General features: G+C 52.1%; 1 protein-coding gene across 3 annotated transcripts; it reads left to right on the top strand.

Annotated features, from left to right (window-relative positions):
- Window positions 1-3615: 3615 nt before the first annotated feature.
- On the top strand, window positions 3616-13738 carry LOC133353969 (zinc finger CCCH domain-containing protein 13-like). 3 transcript variants are annotated; one of them, XM_061570517.1, is made up of 9 exons: window positions 3616-3686; window positions 5406-5672; window positions 6112-6212; window positions 8389-8500; window positions 8817-8934; window positions 9864-10006; window positions 11225-11391; window positions 12074-12319; window positions 13001-13738. In XM_061570517.1, exons 1-9 carry the CDS (start codon window positions 3684-3686, stop codon window positions 13578-13580), a joined length of 1737 nt encoding a protein of 578 aa, XP_061426501.1. In that variant the 5' UTR covers window positions 3616-3683; the 3' UTR covers window positions 13581-13738. The 3 variants fall into 3 exon arrangements, with proteins under 3 accessions (XP_061426501.1, XP_061426500.1, XP_061426502.1); XM_061570516.1 differs by having other exon boundaries at window positions 8817-8958; XM_061570518.1 differs by having other exon boundaries at window positions 3626-3992; window positions 8817-8958.
- The last annotated feature ends 159 nt before the right edge of the window (window positions 13739-13897 follow it).

Raw genomic sequence — 13897 nt, 5'->3', positions numbered from 1 at the left:
CTAGGACCAGAGGGTCACACTGCTATGCAAGACTCCCGAATAGATTACACTACGTCACACAATGTTTGTTGCTGGGTACTGTTATTTTTTAATTGCTCATGCGTTAAAAGTATAGAAATGGCTATTACTTCCCACACACTTTTCTTTTGTGACCAGGACGAAAGACACAAATGCACACGTTTTCTTATTGAAAATAGGCACATTTCGAAATATCACTGTCCTGGTCACAAAAGCAAAGTTTGTGGGGTATAATAGCCATTTTCTGTACTTTTGAGGCATAAGCAATTAGGAAATCACATTTACTACCCAGGAACAACAATAGTTTTGTTCCACAGTGTTATTCGTGAAGCCACATGACACCGATAGCACAATCGGAATGGCATTGTTGAAAAAATGGCAAAATAATATATTCTACAATACTATACACAGGGGTGTGATCACAAACAGCAGAAAAACACACATCTTGCATGCACGCCATGTGCACACCACGTTGCATGTACAATGCACTTAGCAGTACAGCAAGTGTTGACTAATGTTTCATCTGAATGGGATAGAGCAGTGCTTCGCAACCGATATGCCCCAGGTGTATTTTTGGGATTATAGCTGATAACCTCCCCGTTCGTAAACTGGGATAGACGAACTCTCCATGCCGTTCAGTGGCCGATCCAGCCCCCCAGCAACGAACAGTCGTCAACTCACCCCCCAGGCCCTCTCAACTCTCTCGGTCGCACATGCGCAGCTGCTGGGCGACTCCATGAAATACTGGACATCTGCGAAAAAATAGCTTTATAGCTCATCGGATTCCTCGAGTGCAAGTAAATATTCCGATTCTGAGCAAATAAGCCGCGACAACGCGTCCCCCCCCCCACCGCACCCCCGTCGGGTTCACGCGGTGAGCTTGTAGCTCGCTGTGCTGCGAAGATCGAGCGAGCTCGGAAGAAAGTGTGGTGGTGTGTGTGGTGTGTGTGGTGTGTGTGGGTGGTGTGGTGTGTGTGTGGTGTGTGTGGGGTGGTGTGTGTGTGGGTGGTATGGTGTGTGGTGGTGTGGGTGTGTGTGTGGTGTGTGGTGTGTGTGGTGTGTGGTGTGTGTGTGGTGTGTGTGTGTGTGGTGGTGTGTGTGGTGTGTGGTGTGTGTGTGTGTGTGTGTGTGGTGTGTGTGTGGTGTGGTGTGTGGTGTGTGTGGTGGTGTGTGTGGTGTGTGTGTGGGTGGTGTGTGTGGTGTGTGTGGTGTGTGTGTGGGTGTGTGTGGTGTGTGTGGTGGTGTGTGTGGTGTGTGTGTGGTGTGTGTGTGTGGTGTGTGTGGTGTGTGGTGTGTGTGTGTGGTGTGTGTGTGTGTGGGTGTGTGGTGTGTGGGGTGTGTGGTGTGTGGGTGTGTGGTGTGTGTGTGTGTGTGTGTGGTGTGTGTGGGTGTGTGGTGTGTGGGGTGTGTGTGTGTGGTGTGTGTGTGTGTGTGGTGTGTGTGTGGTGTGTGTGTGTGTGGTGTGTGTGTGTGTGTGGGTGTGGTGTGTGTGGTGTGGTGTGTGTGGGTGTGTGTGGTGTGTGTGGGTGTGTGTGTGTGTGGTGTGTGTGTGGTGTGGTGTGTGGTGTGTGTGTGTGTGGTGTGTGTGGTGTGTGTGGTGTGTGTGGTGTGTGTGTGTGTGTGTGGTGTGTGTGGTGTGTGTGTGGTGGTGTGTGTGGTGTGTGTGTGTGGTGTGGTGGTGTGTGTGGTGTGTGTGGTGGTGTGTGTGGGTGTGTGGGTGTGTGGTGTGTGTGTGGGTGGTGTGGGTGGTGTGTGTGGGTGTGTGGGTGGTGTGTGGTGTGTGTGGGTGGTGTGTGTGTGTGTGTGTGGTGGTGTGTGTGGTGTGTGTGGTGTGTGTGTGGTGTGTGTGTGTGTGTGTGTGTGGTGTGTGTGGTGTGTGTGTGGTGTGTGTGGTGTGTGTGGGTGTGTGTGTGGTGTGTGTGTGGTGTGTGTGGTGTGTGTGTGTGTGTGTGTGTGGTGTGTGTGGTGTGTGTGGTGTGTGTGGGTGGTGTGTGTGGTGTGTGGGGTGTGTGGTGTGTGTGTGGTGTGTGGGTGTGTGTGGGTAGTGTGTGTGGGTGGTGTGTGTGGGTGTGTGTGTGGGTGTGTGTGTGTGGTGTGTGTGTGGTGTGTGTGTGTGGTGTGTGTGGTGTGTGTGTGTGTGGTGTGTGTGTGGGTGGTGTGTGTGGTGTGTGTGTGGTGTGTGTGGTGTGTGTGTGTGGTGTGTGTGGTGTGTGTGTGTGTGTGGTGTGTGTGGTGTGTGTGGGTGGTGTGTGGGGTGTGTGGGGTGTGTGTGGTGTGTGTGGGTGGTGTGTGGGGTGTGTGGGGTGTGTGTGGGTGGTGTGTGCCAGCCAAACTCCACCACGTGCAAGTCGCGGCGTGCCATCGTCCGTTACCAGCACGTTACCAGCACGTTACCACCACGTTACCACCACGTTACCAGCACGCTCCCGTGGAGGGAGCACGCAAAGACCGCTTCTCATTCAACTCTCGCTACTTGTTCACGTTAGATGTGGGGTTTTGTTGTTGTTTACAAAGTAGATGAGACTGCTTCCAACGTCATCATGATCAACCATGAGATCAATTCGCTGCTCGACGATCGAAACTTGCGCGATTGTTTTAATTGCCGCGCCGGGAAGTGGGACTGAACCGGCGGCCTCTGTTCAAGTTCAAGTTCATGTATTAGGTATAGCCCTGTGAGCCATTCAGCTCTTGAATCGGGTGCAACCGCAACAAACAAAAACATGAACAAAAAACATCTTAAAGTGAATATGTGACTAAGTGCAAACAGAAAATCCAAGAAAAGACAGCAAAATATTGCAGAAAAAACACCGTACACCAACGCTGTGTGCAAAGTCCACTGCGCTAACGATTACTCATCACACCACGTTGGCTAAATCGGTAACCGTTTTTTCTAGATTTGAAGCTTTCGTGACTGCAAGGATTCATACTGTTAGGTTTTTTCGGTAAAGTCACGTAGGGAAAAATAAATAATAAAAATAAATAATAACATGGTAGAAATAATGATATAAATAAAGTAATAAATCACGACGTTTCGGGCGCAACACAAGCGTCCGTCATCAGGTGGGACAACCACAGCACGAAACAATCTTTCGATTTAAAGCTTTCGTGACTGCAGGGATTCATCTTCTTGGTTCTTTCGGAAAAGTCACGTAGAAGGGAAGTAATAAAATAAAAATAAAACATAATAAAATAAAATAATTCTCACGACGTTTCGGCTACAATGCAAGCAGCCGTCTTCAGGTGAAGAATGAGACACTGCCAAGCTAGGAGCTTACCTCCAACGCAGCGTATATATAAGCTCCTAGCTTGGCAGTGTCTCATTCTTCACCTGAAGACGGCTGCTTGCGTTGTAGCCGAAACGTCGTGAGAATTATTTTATTTTTATTATTTTATTACTTCCCTTCTACGTGACTTTACCGAAAGAACCAAGAAGACACGAAACCACCGTGTTATTTCAAGCTCTGCGGTTACCGGTCACGCAAAGCGAACCCGATTTCAAACAGACTGGCATTTGACGCGATGACGTCACCGCCTGACGCCACCGTGATGACGTCACCGTCTGACGCCACCGCGTGACGTCACCGCGCAGTCTGCTCCACCGCCGGAAGTGGGCGGTCCCCGCAATGATGGCGCCAGGCGCAGGGTAGAGGAGGCGACCCCCGTCGATGGTTCGTGACCTCGTCTCGGCCGCATCAGCTTCGCTTCACGCGGACGCGGCCGGTACCGCGTGGCGCGACGGGCCCGCGCGTCGGGACGCAGCGCGGCCGCTCCCCGAACGGATGCACGGCGCTCGCGACGGGTGCACGACCTAGGCCGCACAGCCTGCGGTGTTGCCTTGAGGCGCGGGCCGCAACACGGGCCGTGGACGCGGGGGACGCTAGGTGCCCAAGCTCCGGGCTCGGCCACGCATTGCCACGCCGCTCAGCTCGTGTCCTCCCGCTCCTCCTCCTCAGCCTTCCCTGCGCGGGTCCCGTGTAAGCGAAGGGGAGGCCCTGCTGTGAGAGCCCGGCTTCCGGTGGGCACGTGTTCCTTTGGAGTCCCTGGTGTCCCCAGCCCCGTGCGCCTCCCTGGTGCTCCTGGGGCGCCCCGCGTATCCCTCCCCCACCCCCCCACCCGGGAGTCTGGCCCCCCCCTGGCATCTTCGCTCCCCTGATTGCTTTGCTCCCATTAGCACGTCCGGTCGCTCCAACTCCGGTCTGCCTTGGGGTTTTCTCTCCCCCTGATCTCGCCTCTCTCCTTCCCTCGCTTGCCATCCCATCTCTCCAGCTCCCTCCTCGCTCCCGGAGTTGCCTCTGCATAAAACACGCGAAGTTATCTTTGTTCCCCCCCCCCACGTATCTTCTACTGTTTTATATGACTTGGGCGAATTGCACTTGAGGAGTTTTGTGCCACTGCCCACTCGTATCTCGCTTACCCCCTCTCCATTAGCTCCCTGGTCACGGTCACCCTCACGCACTACTTTACAAGGTTCCCCCCCCCCCCGTCAACTCCCTCGCTGGTGCGCAAAACAATGTCTGTGATAACTGTTCGCTATTGTTTGTGAAAACCATGTCATTAATGTAAATTTAAAGAACATTTTGAACCGGCAGTTGGCCAAATATTAAATATATTTAGTTTTAACAAAGAATACGAAAACCAGCATTTTCAAATTCGTCGGGCATGGCCAGCTGTAGTTCAAAATCGATGTAAGTCTTTGCCTAAACGCTCGCAAATATACAATCCCCAGCATCAGAAGACCACGTAATTTTCTTACCATGGAATGTGACGTTATAGGCGATAGAACGTGGGCAAGCCTGATTCTGGTTGATAGTAGGAAACGATCATGGTATGAATGCCAATAAAGGACAACTTCATATGTGTATCTGGGAGTTCTCACTGGCAATGCATTTACTATGAGCCATTCTGGCAAGATAGTAGGAGTTCTTTTTAGTCTATGAAATTGTTTAAAGGTGTTTGATGAGCAATGATTGGTCTACAGACCATACAACCTCCAGTTGTCATGTGATCTGATTTGAAGTTGCCATGTCGGTTGCCCAAAATGAAGGGTAACAATTAGATTTTTACATATTTTAGGCATTTAAAATGTTTTTTTTTTTTGCAGGAGACAACGGCCTGCAAACCAACTATTGATAATTCATATACACACAAAGATGCAACTTCAGTTTCGTGATTTAGCCATTCATTTATTTTGAGAGTTGGTGAAATGCAGATATACCACTATCAAATTTATATAATGAGCAGTGCGAAGTTTTACGGTTCAACTTTTCTGACTATCACCGGCAACAATTGCCATACATTTCTAAAGTGTATCATGGCACTAAGGAAGACGCGAATGTTGACTTGGACCGCTTTCGCTGCTTCCACTGCCGCGTGGTCTGCACTGCCAGAAGCCGAGGGGCAAGGCGCGTGGTTCTCGCGTGGGGCGCGAGGTTCGCGCCGCCGCCACTGCTTGCGGGACGGCCATGTCGAAGGTTCGGCGCACGGTGACGGTGGAGAGCTCCAAGACTGTGTCGGAAAACGCGCTGCGCCGGCCCAGCGTCTTTGAGCGACTGGGCCCTGGTGGGGGCGGAGGAGGAGGAGGAGGCGGCGGCGCCGGCACTGGCGGAGGCACCGCCAGCACTACGGTCACCCCCGTGCAGTCCAAGACAACTGAGGTGCGAGTCTCCAGAAGTTCTCACCATGAACAACTCTTAACACGGCACAATTCGCCCGATGAACCTGGTTGTAATTATCAGCGAAATGTCGTACTCAAATTGTGAATATTGTTGGTTTACTCTCCAACATAGCGGTGTGCTGAAATAGTAACTAATTGCCACATTTTGTTTACGTGACAAACCTTACTGATTGGCCGTGTCGGGTGGTGGTGGGTTAACGACATTTATATTTACGCGATCTTACTCAAATTTACTTTTATTATGAATGAACAACTCTGGCAACTTGGTACGGCAGTGGCAAAGAGTGACTGAGTTCTGCTGACCCTGCCACGCAAAACCCTCTGCCCCCTCAATGCACCGTGCATTTCCTCACCTGGTTTCACTGCTGTAAGATTTTAATTGTTTTGCGCGCTGATGATTGTTGTATCCCCTTGTGCAGATTTGCCGCAACTGGATGAAGGGGCGCTGCAACTATGGCAACAGCTGCAGATTCAGCCATCCGCTCCCACGAAGCAAGAACTACCGCGGAAGCAATCGCAGGTGCCACACGCCATGGGGAGGCATGATGTTTTATAAAGTTTGGTTGATTCATAATAATTTACATTCCTAAAGTGCCTTTCATCCGGAGATCACAAGGCACTGTACAAAACACACACATACAGGCTCACACCAATAAAATCCAACCCCAAAACAAATTTCATTAATTGGCATGTGATAATTCCCCAGGGATTTAGTAAATTGTTACAATTACAAATCACAATGCAATTGAAGAGTCATTGCTCATATTGTCTCATTTTTGCTTTTTCATTGGGATTATTTCTCTTTTTTATTTAGTTTAAAAAGGTCTGTCCGCTCAAATATTCTCGACGTAAATTTTGCCTAGCATTTGCATAAGTCAGATTCCAAAGAACACAGGATGAGATGTTACTATCCTTTGTGCAAGCACTTCCAAGAGTTCATGAACAGTGAGCCTGGTGAAATTTGGGGAGCGCATCGTCAGTAGTGACCCTTTGGTTCCTAGGGTGTTTCGGCCTTTCATACTATACACCCTCCTCAAAGGCGGCCAGCGACAGGGTGATCAATCCTACGCTTGCGTCCCATTCCCAATTAGTCATAGGAGTTGCCTTGTTGTTGGTAGCCAACATCCCATGGGACTATGCATGGCAGGGGCGTCCTCCTCCCTGAGTCAAGCATTGTTGACTGCATACCTCCTGGCCCTCTCACTTTGGGGCCCAGCTGGGGTCTTTCCTCTTCATCCAGAGCCACTGACTGCTGCCTTCTGCCGCCTCCGATACAGCTTTGATTGCCGAACGCTGGCTCTGGCCCTTAATTCCCAGGTCTCTAAGCAGTCTGGTTGTAGATGTTGCCACAAAACCTCTGCAGCCCACCTCCACTGGTCGGACTTCTGTGTTCCAGCCATGATGCCGTGCTTCGGCAGCTAGATCGGCATAGCGCAGATGTTTTCGCTCATAAGCCTCATCTACTGAGTCCTCCCAGGGTACTGTGAGCTCAATGATGAAGACCTTCTTGAGCGAACGGGACCAGAGCACCACGTCAGGTCTTAGGGTGGTGGTTGTGATCTCCGGAGGAAACACAAGTTGCCGGCCAATGTCAGCTAGCATTTTCCAGTCGCGAGCCAAGCGCAGCTGGTCTCGCTCTATTGGTGTAGAGCCGCTCTTCGGTGGTTTAGCCCCTTCGCGGACAAAGGTCGTCCGTAAGGGGTGTGATGCTGCTGGGGGTGGTAGGGAGTTGGTGGCAGCTCGCTTGTCCTCCAGGGCGGACGCAAGGTTTTTAAGGACTTGGTTGTGACGCCAAGTGTAGCGTCCTTGGGTGAGGCTTGTTTTACACCCTGTGAGAATGTGCCTGAGGTTGGCTGGCATGGAACAGAGGGCACAGTCCGGATCTTCACCATACCATTGGTGAAGATTAACTGGTGTTGGAAGGATGTCATATGTTGCTCTGATGGAGAAGCTCAACCGCCTCGCTTCCGTGGCCCACAGATCCTTCCAGCTGATCTTCCTCTTCTCCACACTGTCCCATCGAGTCCACTGTCCTTGTTTGGCAAGAGAGACTGCCTTGGCCCACCTTGCAGCCTCCTCCTGATGGCGTACTTCCTGCACTACCATCTTCCGCCGCTCTGGTGCAGTGGCCTTACTCCAAGCAGCACGGCTAGTTAGCCCAAGGCCTCCTCTCCCTTGCTGAACATGACCCACAATGTCAGCATGTCTGAGGGCTGCTGTTGCCTCCTGGACTGCTTTTCCTGGCCTCCATTTGCGCCCAGTTGCCAAGGTCGGCGCGTTGTTGCTCACCACTGGGTCTCGAGATTCATTCAGTGTCATCTGTTCTTTCATGCTTGATTAGATGCATGTATCATGAAAGTAATAATACATTTTAAGCAATCAGTGCCCTGCTACGTGCCTATTTATTAACCAACTGTTCTGCCTCTTTATTTCCACTTGTGAACGCACAAGACACCAACAAAATAAAATCAAGTCGATGCTTATGAATTAATTATGCATGTCTATTGAGGTACCCTATATCTTGTGAGGGCTAAGTTTTTGTACATCTGAAACAACAGCTGTGGTGTCTCTTGACTTGCAGAGGCTACTTTTCTCTCATGTGTCAGACAGGAAAGTTGTTTCCACAATGTCTGAGACAACTTTTACAAAAAATGAGGTCCTGACTTGAGGGATGCCCCCTCGCGTTGTCCCCGCAGGTCCCCCGACCGCGTGACCACCGATCTGCGTGAGCGCATGAAGAACAAGCGGCAGGACTTGGAGGCAGAGCCGACGTCTCGCAGGCAGGAAGCTTCACCCTCCCCTGGCAGGGTGAGCGCTCGCCATGCGGTTTGATCCTGCCACGCCTCGTCCGCCGCCTGTCGGTGCAGGAGATGCGCGGAGAAATAGGGGGGCCGTCCCCTCTGAGGCTGGCACAGAGGCCGTCTCCATCAAACTGAACTCCCACGGCGCGCGCTCTCTTACCCGCTGCTGCGTCCTGTGGACAGCGGTTTTGCGCAGGGCGCGGCCAGACACGCGGAAGGGGGGTTTTTGTCCGAAGAGTTGGTTCCGGACAATGCTGCGTGAAAGAGCGGCAGCGAGAGACGGCTTCGCAGAACGAGCGTGGTGCCATGGCTGTCGCCCGCAGAGAGACTCCACAAAGGTGAAGCGCCGGAGCAAGGAGGAGGCCAACATCAAGATCATCAAGGCACGCACGCCCCCTGAGAGTGACGGAGAACCTCCCGCCTGGGACCATGCCCGTGAGGGTAAGAAAGGCTGCTCTTTGACAGGTACCCGCCTTCGTACATGCTTTGGGACTACTTGCAGCCGCCCAATGTTCTTATCATCATAGTCATCAAAGTCATTCTACTGGTGATCTATTGAAAGACTTTTGTTCGTCCATTATTCTGCTTCAAACCTGAGTCGTACAAGGATCATTGACACCCAAATTATTATTTTTATTATTACATTCACCCTTAACAACGTGCAAGTTTGTTTTTTGAGAAGGCATGACGTGGACTGGAGAGCAGGCAGAAGCATTTAATGGAGAGAACCTCTCGGTGTCAACTGCCTCACTACCATCTGCGAGTCGTAACCAATGGGCATTGAGAAAATACCTGAGAGTGCGTAACAGTGCACGTTTGGACAAGACGAAGAGAGAGTGGGGATTGCACACCGCCATCCATTGTGGCAAAAGGACAACAACTGCGGACGGAGGCGTGGTAAAGATATAGCACCCAAGGTGCAGCCAAAACAATTTATAAAAAAAAAATAGCGACAATGCTTGCAGGCAGCATGGTGTCTTTTTGCATTCATGAAAGAAATTATTCAGGTGCCTGTACAAGAAATACAAATTTTAAACAAAACTTTTGCAAACGCCATCTGACAAAGCAATTGTGTGGTGGTACATTCACAACAGAAATAAGTGCGCATTGTAATGCCACGGTGTGTTTGGCTCATGGAAGTGAGACGATTATCCACAGAAAGCCAACCATGCATACGGATAGCACTTACAGCGCAGCACAGATAGATTCAAGAATCAATTGCTGCACTGCCATCTGGCCACCTCACAGCCGAAGCCCTAGACACCCACCTGGGATCGATTCCAAGTACTAACCAGGATCAAGCCCGCGTAGTCTCTGGGTCGTGGTGGAGCCACGATGGGCCTGCAGGGGAGCTTTGTTTGTCTGCACAGACTCGGACAACGGTGACGCCGCCTACGACTTTGGACAGGCGCTGTCGCTGGAGCTGCAGCGCCAGAAGCTGCAGCTAGAGCTGATAAAGCTGGAACAGGAGCGCGAGCTGGAGGAGCGTGAGGAGCTCGTCATCCAGAAGCAGGTGACACTGGCGCCATCCCCACCCCCACCCCCACCCGTGGTGACAAACCACGCCGGCCAGTCCTACACAAATACAGTCATTCTTACGCTGCCCGTGTGCGTGTACATGGCTTTCGTTAATTCGCATCCTGGACGTGCGCCTCAGCACGCTGTGTGAGCTGTGGGAGTTAGTTGACCTTGCTTCAATAACTCTGGTCATTGCGGGTTGGTGAAAGCGGGCAGAATAGACGACATAATTTGCTGTACTTCCCTCTGCTTACAACGTAGCCCTGCAGCAGCCTACGACACCTGTCTTGTGCGTGATGGTTGCTCATCCAAACACTGTGCAGGCTCATACATTCAATCTAGATTTGGAGTTTTCGTGACTGCAGGGATCCATACTCTTTGTTTCTTTCGGTAAAGTCACAAAGGTATAAAATAAAATAAATCACGACGTTTCGATTGCAACACAAGCAATCATCATCAGGTGGGAAAACCACAGCAAGAAAATTTGTTTCTTTTCGAAACGTGATTTATTTTATTTTATACCTACGTGACTTTACCTGAAAGGCTCATACATGCTTAGCTTCCGAGATCTCACGAGATTGGGTCCATTCCGGGTGATTTGGTCGTGGCACGCTCCTCATACTTGTGTCTAGCGTAGCATGTGATTGTAGATTGCTCACGACGCAAATTCAACACGTGAATTGTACAAATGACCATGACTATACAAATGAGATGGCAAAAACGAGAAAAACAAACTGATTCTTGAATGGAATCATGGCCCAGAGCTGTGTGGGGGTGAATCATTACATATCTAGAGCGTACCTCACTCTGTCCCTGTCGCTTGAGTAAGAACTGCATGCGAGCTTGTGTTGTACTGGACATTCTAGATTTGAAGCTTTCGTGACTGCAAGGATTCATATTCTTAGGTTTTTTCGGTAAAGTCACGTAGGTAAAAAATTTAAATTAATAAAAGTAAAATAAAAATAAAATCACGACGTTTCGGAGGCAACACAAGCTTCCGCCTTCAGGTGCTGTGACGGTTCCACCTGAAGACGGAAGCTTGTGTTGCCTCCGAAACGTCGTGATTTTTATTTTACTTTTATTAATAAAAAAATTTACCTACGTGACTTTACCGAAAAAACCTAAGAATATTGTACCGGATATTTGGCCCAATAAGTCAATCGGCCAATTAGTAGCACGTCGCGGTTGTGTTCTCGCTTTTCCGTCGTGCTAGGTGTCTCCGGAACCGGCCGTTAGCAAGCGGTCGCCATCCCCCAAGAGGAAGTGCAAGTCCCCGAAGAGGAGGATCCTTTCTCCGTGCTCCCCCTCGGCCCCACAGCCTCCCAACAAGAAGAACAAGAAAGGGCCAAGGACGCCGTCTCCACCCGGCGACGCTGAGCGGTCGGTTTTCAGTGCAGATGTTCGCAGTATAATTAGGTGCCCCTTTGAATAATGTAAGAATAACTTATTTTAGTAATTTAGTACATTTGTTGTTCGTGCCATTGTTATAGCACAAGGCTATCGTGAAGACCCTATATTTTAGACAGTCGGCAGTAGTTTCACAATAGGCGGGCGATGTTGCAATGTGTAATTCCAATTGGGTAAGTTGCAAGTAATTTTTCAAGTGTGACAAGTTTGGATCATGACGCCAGCGTACAATGCCCGACTCTTTCCAAATGACGCAGGGATATAAGACAGTGGCCCGGTAACAGTAGGCGTTGAAGATGTAATAATAGAGGAATGCCACATCGGAGGAAATGATTATAATTAATCTGGAAGCACCGTGGTGGAGACCGAGAGGCAGGTGATGAACTAGGATGTGCAGGACTGTGGATTGGGCTCGGAGATGATGGCCCAGGACAGGAATGAGTGTAGAAAGTGGAGCAGGAAGGCAGAGCCCACATGAGTGGGAAACTTTCCAGAAATAAGGTGATGCTGATGATATAAGACGTAGGCATGGAATGCATGGGAATGTAACATTGACTCTGTTAGACAGTCGCACTTGAGCTGTTCGTGTGAGACTTCGCCAAACATGTTGTGCTCAACCGCTGCCGTTTTGCACTCACTGCCCCACCGCTCACAGGAAATACCCCAAGCTGCTGGGCAAGAAGAAAGGGCCGCGCACGCCCAGCCCTTCGCCGCTCCCGCCCAGCAACGAGGCCCGGCTGCTGAAGAAACACAAGGACAAGCTGAAGGAGGCGGAGGGCAAGAACAAGGAGCGCAAGGAGATGCGGGACGGCAAGGCGGCGCGCGGTGACGCCAAGGAGCCCAAGCACAAGGGCAAGGACGTGGAGCGCGGCCGTGACAAGGACCGAAAGGACCGCGTGAGGTGTGCCGCGCGGGGTCCGAGATCGCGTTGGGCACAGAGTGAGGGTGGCGGCCTCGCCCGAGCTGGGCCGTGCCACTGCTGCCCGTGCTGTGTCGGTGTCGATGCCACCGCCGCCGCCACAACTGTAGTTGCTGTTTGAGTAACGTAACGGAAATGCTCCTGCGCGTTGACGCTTGTAAGGAAGCTAGTGATGCTCTGTCGTGATTGCAAATTAGGTGAAGTGCATTGGTTAGCGAAACTGGCGAGTTCAATTCCTGGCCAATGATAACATCAGTGGCGAGTTACATTTGAACTACTCCGGGGTCCCACCCTACACCAACCAACCCAGTTTGGTCAAGCAGCCTCCATGATGGTGATGGCGTGTGGCCTTCATCAGTGGGATGACAATGGGCTGTCTAAAGGATTTGTCATAACTGTACCAATTTGCACAGATTTTACCCCGTTACGCAATATGGATCGAAGAAGCGCATGTGCCTGAATCCAGGAACTAATTTATGGACTCTGAGAGGTGTTTACCTGTCCATCCCACAGCTGCGCAATTACATTTCGTAGCCGCTTGCTGAAAGTGCGAAACATTTGTCTCCAGCTTTGACCAATACAGGTTGACACTAATTTTGAGCGCTGACGCGAGTGATCGTACGCAGCAACGTCTCACGCTGGTGACGCGGCCTGTCTGTGCAGAGACAAGGGGAGGCACCACTCGGACTCCTCCACCACCAGCCCCCAGCACTCCCCGTCCCCACCGGCCAACCGCGCATCCCGACGGTCCCCGTCGCCGGTGCACAGGAAGAGCGGTTTGACCCGGGCGGTCAAGCCCCTGGGCCGCAACCGCGAGCAGCAGCAGCAGCGGGAGATGTCGTCACGCTCGCCCGAGCGGGGCAAAGAGCGCAGGCGCCCGTCGCCAGACACCGGCAAGGAGCGCACCAGGCGGCGCTCCTTGTCCTCCGAAAGCAGCAGGGACCGGCGCTCGCACTCCCCGCTGGCGCCGAGCAAAGACCGAGGCCGCCGGCGATCCCTGACGCCCGGCGCCGGCAAGAACCGGGCAAAGCAGCGCAGGCTGTCGGCCAGCGGGCGGGAGCGTGGCGGCCGGGCGTCGCCCTCGCCCGGTAAGGAGCGTGCGCAGGATTGGTCGCCGGGGACGGGAAGAAAGCGGCGCTCGTTGAGCTCTGGGAAGCGGGCGCCACGCAGACAATCGCACTCTCCGCCCGCCGTGGCTGAGCGCGCCTCGCGCTGGTCCCAGTCGCCGGCGGCCGACGCGTAGGGACAAGCACGGCAAGCATCGTGGCAAGTCGCCCGACGGGGCCAAGGAGCGGGCCAAGCGGAGGTCGCTGTCTCCGCCGGTTGGCAAAGAGCGCGTGCGCCGGCATTCGAGCTCTCCCGAAACGAACAAGAGCCGGTGCAAGCGACGGACACAGTCCCCGGCCGCGATTGCCGCGCGAGGGCGGTCGCGCACGCGATCTCGGACGCCCGGCGCCGGCAAGGAGCAGGTGCGACGACCCTCCCACTCGCCACCTGCCCGAAAGGACAAGGGCAAGCGTCGATCGGCCTCCCCGCCTCTCTCGGGCAAAAAGCAACGGT

Source organism: Lethenteron reissneri, chromosome 45, assembly GCF_015708825.2.
Source record: "Lethenteron reissneri isolate LAM-NWPU_2019-01 chromosome 45, ASM1570882v1, whole genome shotgun sequence".
Classification (NCBI taxonomy): Eukaryota; Metazoa; Chordata; class Hyperoartia; order Petromyzontiformes; family Petromyzontidae; genus Lethenteron; species Lethenteron reissneri.
Note: the sequence above shows the minus strand (reverse complement) of the source record. Positions and strands in the feature narration are given on the sequence as shown.

Bases quoted from the DNA above. Each gene is read 5' to 3' on its own strand.
- LOC133353969 (XM_061570516.1), top strand. The intron at 11,392-12,073 runs GTCGGTTTTCAG...CACCGCTCACAG, and splicing joins CCACCCGGCGACGCTGAGCG to GAAATACCCCAAGCTGCTGG. The intron at 12,320-13,000 runs GTGTGCCGCGCG...CTGTCTGTGCAG, and splicing joins GACCGAAAGGACCGCGTGAG to AGACAAGGGGAGGCACCACT.